Source organism: Leptodactylus fuscus, chromosome 3 (genome assembly GCF_031893055.1).
Source record: "Leptodactylus fuscus isolate aLepFus1 chromosome 3, aLepFus1.hap2, whole genome shotgun sequence".
Taxonomy (NCBI): Eukaryota; Metazoa; Chordata; class Amphibia; order Anura; family Leptodactylidae; genus Leptodactylus; species Leptodactylus fuscus.
Window position 1 is genome coordinate 203,309,464 of NC_134267.1, and position 12,413 is coordinate 203,321,876.

The window sequence follows — 12,413 nt, forward strand, 5'->3', positions numbered from 1 at the left end:
CAGATGGCTGACGACACGTACCTTCTGCGATTGGTTATTTAACGTTGACGTCAAAAGTAGGCGGTGGTCACATTAATATGACTGGACTGTGTATAAAGATAGAAAAGTGGACTTCAGGACAGGGTTTTCAAAGAAAGGAGTCACTGTGGTAAAGGATTTCACATCATTTATTAATGTTGCCCGAAAATTGAAAGTTGTTAGAGGGTTTTACTAAGTTTTCAATATTAGAAAAACATGGCTCCCTTCTTTCAAATTCTGCCCTACTGGTCTGCGGCTTGTTATATTGCAGTTCTGCCCCATTCATTACAGTAGAGGTGCAGTACCTGGCACATCCTTTCCATAACGAAGCAGCCTTGGTTTTCGAATTCTGGAAAACCCCTTTTATGAATTAGGAGGATGTACGGGACATTTTTATTTGTTCTTTATTTTGGCGGCATGTATCACATTCAGATTCATTGCAGTTTATGGAGAAGCTTTGTTTAATCTGGATACCAGGACCATCTTCTGAATTGTTCTTTTACTTACAGGTACTGTGAGAATTGAAATGTTCCGTAATATGCAGAATGCTGAAATAATTCGGAAAATGACTGAAGAGTTTGATGAGGTATGAAGTAAGATATTGAGACTCCCAACAGGATCCGAGGAACCATTCTGAGCTCTCATCTGTATGAACAAGGCAATTCGCCCAAACTAAATTAATTTGCCTTTTGTTTTTTCTTAAATAATGGTTTGGGAAAGGCTTTTGTGATCTCAGAAGACAGAATGTGGTTCCATTCTTGGTGGTAGCCATACTGCCACACATGGAGCTGTGTGACTTCAGCCAGAACTTTGTTTCTAGTCTTTGTTCCAGATTTGGAGTAATAAAACTTAAGAGATTTTTGTACCACTTGGTGTCTTTTAGGATAGCGGTGACTACCCACTAACAATGCCCGGTCCTCACTGGAAAAAGTTTCGCTGCAACTTCTGCGAGTTCATCGGCGTGTTGATCCGGCAGTGCCAGTACAGCATCATTTATGACGAGTACATGATGGACACTGTGATTTCCCTTCTGACCGGTCTCTCAGACTCTCAGGTCCGGGCATTCAGGCACACAAGCACACTGGCAGGTAAAGCAGCTTAGGCAAATGGTTTTGTCATCTTATTATATCCGAATGAAACGGTCTACACAATGTTTTCTTTCACATTTCATTAAATTGTGGTGGGTTTTTTTCCCTGTTTTTTTTTATGTTTGATGCTGGATAATCAACCAGAAATGGTGTTATTGCTTTGCTGACATTGTCATTCTTTTTCCTGATTCCATAAATAACACTGACGGTTCATTAAGTGTAATCTGAAGTCTAGTGCTATATGACAATCTTGGCTTGACTGTTATCACACTTCAGTGGCCAATTCAACTCTGTATCGCATTGAATGTAGCTAGGGTCAAGTTCTGACTTACAGGTTGTTATAGTTAAAGGAACGCAGCGATAAGGAGATCACACTCCTTACTCCTACTTCCTAGTGCCATCAGTGGAGCACATGTGGCAGCTCCTGTGGGTCAGTGAAGAGGTAAGCATTACAGGAATCCGCCTCTGTTGGCTTCTTAACCCCTTCCCGCCGATGGCATTTTTTGATTTTCGTTTTTGACTCCCCTCCTTCTAAACCCCATAACTTTTTTGTTTCTCCGCTCCCAGAGCCATATGAGGTCTTAATTTTTGCGGGACAAATTTTTCTTCATGATGCTACCATTGATTATTCTATATAGTGTACTGGGAAGCAGGAAAAAAAATTCAGAATGGGGTGGATTTGAAGAAAAAATGCATTTCTGCGACTTTCTTACGGGCTTTGGTTTTACGGCGTTCACTGTGCAGCCAAAATGACATGTCTCCTATATTGTGTGTTTCGGTACGGTTCCAGGGATACCAAATTTATATGGTTTTATTTACATTTTGACCCCTAAAAAAAATTCCAAAACTGTGTTAAAAAATTTTTTTTCTAAAAGTCGCCATATTCCGACGGCCGTAACTTTTTTATACGTAAGTGTATGGGGATGCATAGGGCGTCTTTTTTGCGGGGTCGGGTGTACTTTTTAGTTCTACCATTTTCGGGAAATGTTATTGCTTTGATCACTTTTTATTCAAATTTTTATCAGAATCAAAACAGTGAAAAAACGGCGGTTTGGCACTTTCGACTATTTTTCCCGCTACGGCGTTTACCGAACAGGAAAAATATTTTTATAGATTTGTAGAGCGGGCGATTTCGGACGCGGGGATACCTAACATGTATATGTTTTACAGTTTTTAACTACTTTTATATGTGTTCTAGGGAAAGGGGGGTGATTTGAACTTTTAATTCTTTTTATATTTTTTTTTTTACTTTTTTTTTATTTTTATTTTTATTTTTTTTTGCATTTATTAGACCCCCTAGGGGTGTTGAACCCCAGGGGGTCTGATCACTAATGCAATGCATTACAATGCTAATGCATTGCAAAAAAGCATCCTTTCTTTTGCAGGCTGCATACACCAGCCTGCAAAAGAGAGGATTTGCAGACAAGCCTGGGAGCCTGTACAAGGCTCCCGGCTGTCATGGCAACGGGATGTCAGCCCTGGAGCATGCTCCAGGAGCCGGCGATCCCGGCCAAAATGGCGGCGCCCATGCGCCGCCGGGAAAATGGCGCCTCCGGCGCCTTTGACCGCGGCGCCGGAGGGGTTAATGCCTCCGATCTGTCCGGGGACCGATCAGAGGCATTAGAGCCGGTTGTCTACTGCTTAAAGCAGTAGACACCCGGCGGCTATGGCGGCTGCCCGGCTCCCGGGCGGTCGCCATAGTTACAGACCCGACATGCGCCGTACTATTACGGCGCATGTCGGGAAGGGGTTAAATAGAATAGACAACCTGTATGTGGGATTTTCTGTCTTCCAAAGCTGCTGTCTTTACGGTTTATAGGTTGGGTCACACAGTACAGACACGCATACAGTTTTTGTACACCTCTAAGTCAATAGCAAGCTTAGAGGTTTTCCCACACTTGACAATGGGTAGGTTATCATTAAGATAAGTCATTAGATAAAGATGTGTGGATCCTGTGTGTCAGGCCAACGTCGATCAGTGTTTGGGTGATTGCTGCAACGGTGCGTAATCAAGACCAAGTTGTACATCGGTCACATGGTTTTTGCATAGTTTAGACTCATTTATGTGACTAGGGTTGAACTGCGATACTCTGGGAGTGCAGAAACTGCTTCAAACAGCTGACCCTGGAGGTCCATGATTTTGACCTCTGCTGATATACAGTTAGGGCCAGAAATATTTGGACAGTGACACAAGTTTTGTTATTTTAGCTGTTTACTAAAACATGTTCAGAAATACAATTATATATATAATATGGGCTGAAAGTGCACACTCCCAGCTGCAATATGAGAGTTTCCACATCCAAATCGGAGAAAGGGTTTAGGAATCATAGCTCTGTAATGCATAGCCTCCTCTTTTTCAAGGGACCAAAAGTAATTGGACAATGGACTCTAAGAGCTGCAATTAACTCTGAAGGCGTCTCCCTCGTAAACCTGTAATCAATGAAGTAGTTAAAAGGTCTGGGGTTGATTCCAGGTGTGTGGTTTTGCATTTGGAAGCTGTTGCTGTGACCAGACAACATGCGGTCAAAGGAACTCTCAATTGAGGTGAAGCAGAACATCCTGAGGCTGAAAAAAAAGAAAAAATCCATCAAAGAGATAGCAGACATGCTTGGAGTAGCAAAATCAACAGTCGGGTACATTCTAAGAAAAAAGGAATTGACTGGTGAGCTTGGGAACTCAAAAAGGCCTGGGCGTCCACGGATGACAACAGTGGTGGATGATCGCCGCATACTTTCTTTGGTCAAGAAGAACCCGTTCACAACATCAACTGAAGTCCAGAACACTCTCAGTGAAGTACGTGTATCTGTCTCTAAGTCAATAGTAAAGAGAAGACTCCATGAAAGTAAATACAAAGGGTTCACATCTAGATGCAAACCATTCATCAATTCCAAAAATAGACAGGCCAGAGTTACATTTGCTGAAAAACACCTCAAGAAGCCAGCTCAGTTCTGGAAAAGTATTCTATGGACAGATGAGACAAAGATCAACCTGTACCAGAATGATGAGAAGAAAAAAGTTTGGAGAAGAAAGGGAACGGCACATGATCCAAGGCACACCACATCCTCTGTAAAACATGGTGGAGGCAACGTGATGGCATGGGCATGCATGGCTTTCAATGGCACTGGGTCACTTGTGTTTATTGATGACATAACAGCAGACAAGAGTAGCCGGATGAATTCTGAAGTGTACCGGGATATACTTTCAGCCCAGATTCAGCCAAATGCTGCCAAGTTGATCGGACGGCGCTTCATAGTACAGATGGACAATGACCCCAAGCATACAGCCAAAGCTACCCAGGAGTTCATGAGTGCAAAAAAGTGGAACATTCTGCAATGGCCAAGTCAATCACCAGATCTTAACCCAATTGAGCATGCATTTCACTTGCTCAAATCCAGACTTAAGGCAGAAAGACCCACAAACAAGCAATACCTGAAGGCTGCGGCTGTAAAGGCCTGGCAAAGCATTAAGAAGGAGGAAACCCAGCGTTTGGTGATGTCCATGGGTTCCAGACTTAAGGCAGTGATTGCCTCCAAAGGATTCGCAACAAAATATTGAAAATAAAAATATTTTGTTTGGGTTATGTTTATTTGTCCAATTACTTTTGAGCTCCTAAAATGTGGAGTGTTTGTAAAGAAATGTGTACAAGTCCTACATTTTCTATCAGATATTTTTGTTCAACCCTTCAAATTAAACGTTACAATCTGCACTTGAATTCTGTTGTAGAGGTTTCATTTCAAATCCAAAGTGGTGGCATGCAGAGCCCAACTCGCGAAAATTGTGTCACTGTCCAAATATTTCTGGCCCTAACTGTATAGCAGAGGACCTGTCCCAAGTATTGGGCATTAAAGAAAATTATTTTTAAATCAACTAGTAGTCTCTAGTAGAGATGAGTGTACACTATCCGAAACAGCCGTTTCGAAAAGCACGCTCCCATAGAAATGAATGGAAGCGGCCAGCACGCAGACTTTGCCGGCGGCCGGCCACTTAACCCCCGTGTGCCGGCTGCGTCCATTTATTTCTATCAGAGCGTGCTATTTGAAACTGCTGTTTCGAATAGTGTTTTCTCATCTCTAGTATTAATCTCCTGTAAATTTGGTTTGCAGAATTTAGTGCACTTACTACAGAACCAACCTCATCCAGATATATGGCATTCAGCAAATTGGTATTTAGTTTTGTGGGAGACACTGCAGTATAACTTGTCATTTATTCATTTGTCTCTGCTTTTCTGTGTGTAGAAAAAGCAATTCAGTCAAGAAGGCAATCCTATTAGTGATGGCAGCGCTCCGTGTATGAGTGTACATACAGAGATACAGTAGCTGTCGGTCACTGACAGTATCTCTCCCCGATTCACTTACTACCCTGTTTCCCCGAAAATAAGACAGTGTCTTATATTATATTCTCCTCTGAAATATATGACCTGTCTTATTTTCGGGAGATGTCTTATGGAGCGGCTGGAGCGGGGGACAATCGGCAGTCATGCCGGCGCTTCCTTAACGGAGTGCCGGCATGACTGTCGGTTGTAGGTGGTGCAAGAGGTGGTGGTGGTGGGGGGGAGGTATGCTAGTTACCTTCCCCATCTTCATAGCAGCGCTGGTGCTGCTGTTGGTCACGGTGGTGGAAGTGGTTGGCGGGGCTTAGCAGAGATTAGTGAGGCTTCCGGTGGTTGTGCCGGAGAGCCTCACTTAGTGGGCATTGCAGCTGCCTGAACGCTGTGCTCCATGTGCACAGGAAAGCTGGCTGCCTCCTCTGCTGTGATACCACTGTTCCGGCTGCTGTGGGATGAACTGGGAGAGTGGACTCCCCACAACATACAATGCTTTCCCAGCTCATCTTACAGCAGCAGGAACAGTGGTATCACAGCAGAGGCAGCAGCTGTGCACAGTGTTCTGCCGGCTGCAGTGTTTTTGGGGATGTCTTATTTTCCGGGGTGCCTTATATTAGGCAATTTAACAAAACATCCCCCATGCCTTACTTTTGGGGGATGTCTTATTTTCGGGGAAACAGGGTATTTCTTTGCATAGAACAGCAGAGAGATATATATGACAAGTTATACTAAATCTTCTCTCACAAAACTTTATCTTATCATTCTGCTCAGTTTCTGCTACCTGCACGTTTTACTGCATTTTCACTGGTGGCAAGCTCCCTTTAAAAGGATATTTGGCTTCTAACATGGATAGACCATCAATATTAGGTGAGTGGGGTCAGACCCCTGCAGATCACTGGTACTGAGACAGTACGGCTCTCTGTACTAGCTGTAGTAGTGCGCTGTCCCATTCACATCTATTTGGCATCACTGCATTACTCACACTCACTACTACAGTTTGTACAGTGAATAAGCGCTGTGGCTCGCAGTATGTAAACAATACTGAGCGCGGTGCTGTCTTGGCACCAATGAGTGCTATGTAGTAAATAGAAGTAGATGCAGTGGAGCTGCCTTTGTTGAATCTGGCAAGCACGCAATGGCTAGATTCTCCATGAAGTGACAGAGATGGCAAACCTTGGCAGTACAGGTCCCTTCTGCCAGTGACTAATCACCACAGGGGGATGTTTTTTCCTGGGGCTCCTGTAGTGTTCAAGGTGCCGTTTACTTCTGCAAGGTTACCCCAGGTGAGCTCTTATCTCAACTTGAGGCCATACTATGTAACAAAAAAATATTTATATTCATACATAAACGCACACAACTGTGTTACAATAAGAAAAAATACAAAATAAGAATAGACTTTCACCTCAACTTATTCCGTCACCCACCATAGCTGCCATTTTAATCAACCTAAAGGGGTTTTCCGGGCAGAATTTTATTTATTTTTTTACAGTCTGTTAGTGCTAGTAATCGGTTAATAAGTACACCCATACACCTTTAGGAGTGTTTGGAGTGATTTCTGGGTGTCTCTGGAAGCTGCTGCATCCTCTGCATTTGTTTACCTGGTGTAACTTCCTGATGTGCAGCTTCCTGTGTACCATCCACACTAGTTTACTCTCACTCAGGACCCCATCCCTTTCTCTCTAATTGCATCTAGTTACAGTGTCACCACCCAATAGAATCACACTAAGGCTGAGGCCCCACATTACAAAAATGCAGCTTTTTCTGTTGCAGATTTAGCTACGTTTTTTTTCCGTCAAAGCCAAGAATGGCTACAGAAGGAATGGGAAATATATAGAAAGCTTCTTAGGGAGCGTTCACACTACCATCATAGTCCGAAAGGTAGTGTCCGCTGCTAGTGACCGTTCAAAATCTCGCACAGACATTAGCAGCGGACGCTACCTGTGTCCGTGACACTTTTCATTCATTTAAATGGCGATCAGGTGCGTTCTTTTGCACTCCGTGCCTGTCCTTAACTGCCCGTTTGTAAAGATGTCCGACTTTTCAAGCGGACAGCAAAACCTGACACCTACCTGTCGGACAATGATGGTAGTGTGAATGCCCCCTTATATACCTCCCTTCTGCTCAATCCACTCTTGGCTTCGGCTCAAAAACGCAGCAAAATCTGAAACGAAAAAAAGCTGTTTCTGCAACGTGGGGCTTTAGCCTAAGGCCGGGGCCCCCATGTTGTTTTTCTGAGCCTAAGCCAGGAGTGGATTGATCAGAAGGGAGACTTATAAGAAGCTTCCTATATATTTCTCATTCCTTCTGTAGCCATTTTTAGCTTTGGTTGACATAAACCACATCAAAATCTGCAACAAAAGCACTGCATTTCTGCAACGTGGGGCCTCAGCCTTATGCCTCCTGCACACAAATGGCACGCATGTGGTTTTCACTGACCTACATGTTAAAAATGAATTGACAGGGCCGCAAATGCAGACAGATATAGGGTATGTATAGGACATGTATAGGGTACGTATAGGAGAGATATAGGACCTGCTCCATAATTTTTAGTTCTTCATTTTGGCCCAAATACACAGCCACAAAAAATGGCTGTATATATGGGTCAATTTAAATGTATAAGTCTGTACTCTCTTCCAAAGTTGTGGATAAAAAGTCCGGTCATGTACATTACAGCTTAGTAACTCAATGTGCCTCATATTAATAGCAGTTAACCCCATCACGTCTCTCACATTAACCCCCTGTGTACTTTACATAAGGGACACTGATATGTGAGCCATATGGAGGTAATAAGTGAATATCTTCATTATATAGGTCTCTTATTAGTACCTCCATATGTCTCACACCTCAGTAACCCTTATATGAGCCACACAGGGGTTAATGTGACGGACATGATGGGGTTAACTGCTATTAATGGTGAGGCACATGGAGTTCCTAAAACTAAAGTAATAACCCCAAATGCCTGACAGTAATAAGAATAGTTAGTAACACACATGTACCTGGTGTTTTTACTTTCACTTTGCTCCCCGGAGTTTCCTCTCCTCCTCAGGGCTGCAGACGGCAGGAGCTCCTCACGTGTAGCAGCAGGTCCAGGGAGCCCTTATCCTGTGCAGTGAGAGGCTCACCTCTGATTGGTGGTAGGGAGAGAAGGGGGCGTGTCCTACACCTCAGCTTTAGCAGAGCACTGTAGGGACGTTCTCTCTCAATTTAGTGCATGAATGTTGCGGGCTGGCTGGCGTGCCAACAAAATATGCCTCGCGTGCCAGTCTTGGCACGCGTGCCAGGGGTTGCCGACCCCTGCTCTAAGCTATCCAGTCCATTACTTGCCCCTCCCCCTTTCTCTCTAGGTAATCTATCCCGTCGACTACTAGCCCCCCCTTTCTCCCTAGTTAAGATATCCCGCCCTTGTTCCCCTAGCTAAGTTATTCTGCCCACTACTAGCAGAGAGGAGGAGCTGTTCCCAGACACAGGAAGGCTTGGTTAATTGATGGGGATGGAAGGGAGGTAATGGTGACGTTCCATTTCAGAAGACTTGAAACGGAACGTCACTGGATTATCAGAAAGTATCCCTCGTGCGGTCCAGGGATATGAGTAATTATAGATTATTTATTTATTTTTTTTAAGTAAATTAGAAGTTAGTCGAGGGAAGGGGGTTTAGTTTACGGGGTTAATTCTTAGTTTATCCTGGACAATCCCTTTAATATGCTAAGTATCCAAAGGGCTGACAAAAGTGACTAAAAACTGCCTTTTTATTTTTTTCAATATCAGTATGTAGATTCAGAGAAATTTATTTCATTTTTAATCTTTTCTACAATATGTCTCAAATAGTCTCTTATAGTCCGTATTTTTCGGACTATAAGACGCACTTTTTCCCAAAAAAATTTTGGGGAAAAAGAAGGGTGCGTCTTATAGTCCGAATGTGGCCGCCCGGCATCCGCTGTAATAGGAAGGCGGATGCCAGCGAGGGATAGACGGGGGCATCAGCGGGGCCTGAGACATCGCTGCCCTGCCCTGCATGAAGCCAGCAGCGGGAGGAGCGATGCTGCTATTCTGCTCCTCCGTCCCCCCCGCCGGGAATATCAGCATGGAGCGCAGCGATGTCTCAGGCCCCAGCACCTGTGCCGGCGTCTATCCCTCGCCGGCATCCGCCTCTCTATTACAGCGGATGCCGGGTCTGTATTGGCGGCCCCTCCTCTCTCCCCCCCAAAGTGTAAACTACATCCCCCGGGGCCGGTCCCCACCGGCCCCATACCTGTAAAGTTGCAGGCCGGCTCCTGTGCAGCGAGCTCGCAGGAGCCGACCTGTTCGGGTGACAGCCGGGAGCCTAATGAAGGCTCCCAGGCCTGTCACTGCTATATTACCATTGCGGCTAGTCTATTACCAGCTGCATTAGTAATATACAGAATGTCCCATAGACGGAAATACAGTTGTATTGCCGTCTATGGGACTTGCAATCAAATGTCTGCAGGTTCAAACCCCCCAGGGGGGGGAATAAAATAGTAAAAAAATAAAAAAAAAAAGCTTTAAAAATATATAATAAAAAAATGAAATAAATAAAAGTTCTAAATCACCTCCTTTCCCTAGAATATATACAACAGTAGAAAAATCATATGTCAAACACATACACATTAGGTATCCCTGTGTCTGAAAATGCCCGGTCTACTAATAGTTTTACTGTACGGTGAACGTCAATATCACAAGTGCTAAACCGCCGGGTTTTTTTTTTTTCAATAAAAGGTGATCTAAGCAATAGATATTCCCCAAAATGGTATAACTAAAAAGTACATCTAGCCCTGCAAAAAAAAAAAAAAAAACACACTATGCGTCCCCGTACAGCTGCAGGGTCACCTGTCAATGTGGCCTTGCAGCTGTTGCAAAACTACAACTCCCATATATTAAATATCTTACCATTTTTTTCCCCAATTTTCCTCCTCTAAAACCTGGGTGCGTCTTATAGTCCGAAAAATACAGTAAATAAAGTAAAAAAAGGGGTTACCAAAAAGCCTAATTTCTAGGTACAGCCCAACAGACATCAAAGGTCTTTAAACCACCTTGTTTTGCCAAAAACACCAAAAAGTACCTGGTCATTATGGTCTGGCCTTCAAAGAGTTAATATCAGGACTAAACCTTCCAAACCCCTTTGCTCACTTCTGGCTGATACTGGCCGCTCTATTCTCCTCTTCCGTATGTAAAGCTTGTCAGCTGAAGCCGGCGTGGAGCAGCGAGCTGTTGGGAGTTTTGATCAGTGTTACGATCTCTACTGCCACCTTGTTTCAGTGTTTATTTCTTTTTGTAGTCTGCTCTATATCTGGGGCAAATTGTACTTGTGAATCTCTTTAGGCTGCTGCCCCATGCTGGTAAATGGAAGAACTCTAATTACATGTCACAGTCTTTCTCTTCTCTCCTCTGCCAGCGCCGCTGTCTGGGCTTTGACATTTGTGCGGTTTCCCACTTACAGTGACGCCGACTTGTATCTACGTGCCTCGACTCTAGGTAGAATAATACAAGCCTAGTATGTACAAACCTGCACAATTTATGCGCCAGCGGTTACTTCCTTGTCTCTTGTAGAAAGCTTTTAAAGGAAATTTTACTCAACCAATTATGGTTTCATTGTGTTTTTTTGTTGTTGTTTTTTATAAATTACTTTGCTTTTCTTGTCAACTTGAAGTTACAGTATGATCCGAATTATTTGTCTACATGCCAGCAGCAACAACATGCCACATATCGGTAAAGAGCCAACTGTGTTGGAACAGCGGGGAATTTGATCAAGGAGTAATGTTTGTTAATAATTTTTTTTTTTTTTTTATTTGCTGAGTTTTTTTGTTTGTTTTTTTTAAAGCTTTTCACGATCTCTTTATTTTCTTGCCAAGAAACAATACAAAATACATTTACAAATACAAATGTTTGCACCTTTATATTTAGAAAGGGATATAGCACGTAAGCATTTTTTTTACGTGTTTTGTTTTTTTTTCTGTCTCATTTTTGGAGAGAAAAACAATTTTGGAATTTTTTTTGCAACTTTGCAGTCCAATGAGGCAGTTGGTGCACTGGGCATGGCCTTCAGCCCTGGGAGCACTGCTCTTGATGCTCAAGAAGGATGGAGATATGTCATAGCAGTGGGAGGATCAACTCTAGCTGCAAGGTGTGTGCAGGAAGGAGATGGTAGGGGTCTGATTGACAAGAACAGTGCTCCTGGCACCTGTAGGCCCGCCCCCAGTGTGCCAACTGCCTTATTTGCGCATATATATATATATATATATATATATATATATATATATATATACACACACACACACTTTTTTAAAGTTTTTCTTTACATTTATAAAAGTAACTTGCATAAGGTATGTTATCAGTGTAAAGTGCTTTGTAACTTGGTGCCAACAATTGAATATGCTTGGGTAGGTGCAGACCTAAGATGTATCCTAGAAAAATTATTTCATTATATCTAAAACACTAAATGGGACCTAAAATGAATTCTCATTGCTCTGGTTCAGACTCCGCCCAGGTGCTGATTGGTGTTTGGTTCCTGGAGTCTGATACACATAAGCAGTACCTGGAGATACCTGCACAGGAGGGGTCGCCCATGAGGCTAGCGATTGGCTGAGCAAGCAGGTCTAGGCATTTCCTCTGTATTGGGAGGCATGTTACTTTTTTTTTTTTTTTTTTTTTTTTTTACGATTATTCTGTTTTAGAAATGAGGTAAGGGTCCGACTGATTTTTCATCCAGCTACTCTTTAAAATAGTTTCTTAGCAATGTTGTAAGCCGCTTGTTTATTTCTTGTGTTTGCAGCCATGAAGCTGATGACTGCTCTGGTGAATGTTGCGCTCAACTTAAGTATTCACCAGGACAACACCCAACGACAGTACGAGGCAGAGAGGAACAAGATGATCGGTAAAAGAGCCAACGAGAGGCTCGAACTGCTGCTACAGAAGCGGAAAGAGGTAAACCCTCCTAGTATCTTACTAAATAATATTGAAGGGATATT

General features: G+C 43.2%; 1 protein-coding gene across 1 annotated transcript in view; it reads left to right on the forward strand.

Moving 5' to 3' along the window:
- Window positions 1–12,413, forward strand: part of STAG1 (STAG1 cohesin complex component) — a 120,389-nt gene that overhangs the window by 74,783 nt on the left and 33,193 nt on the right. Inside the window, exons 6-8 of the mRNA XM_075269065.1 lie at window positions 528–604; window positions 902–1,106; window positions 12,218–12,369. Of these exons, the coding sequence (XP_075125166.1) occupies window positions 528–604; window positions 902–1,106; window positions 12,218–12,369 (434 nt within the window). The remainder of the gene's footprint in view (window positions 1–527; window positions 605–901; window positions 1,107–12,217; window positions 12,370–12,413) is intronic.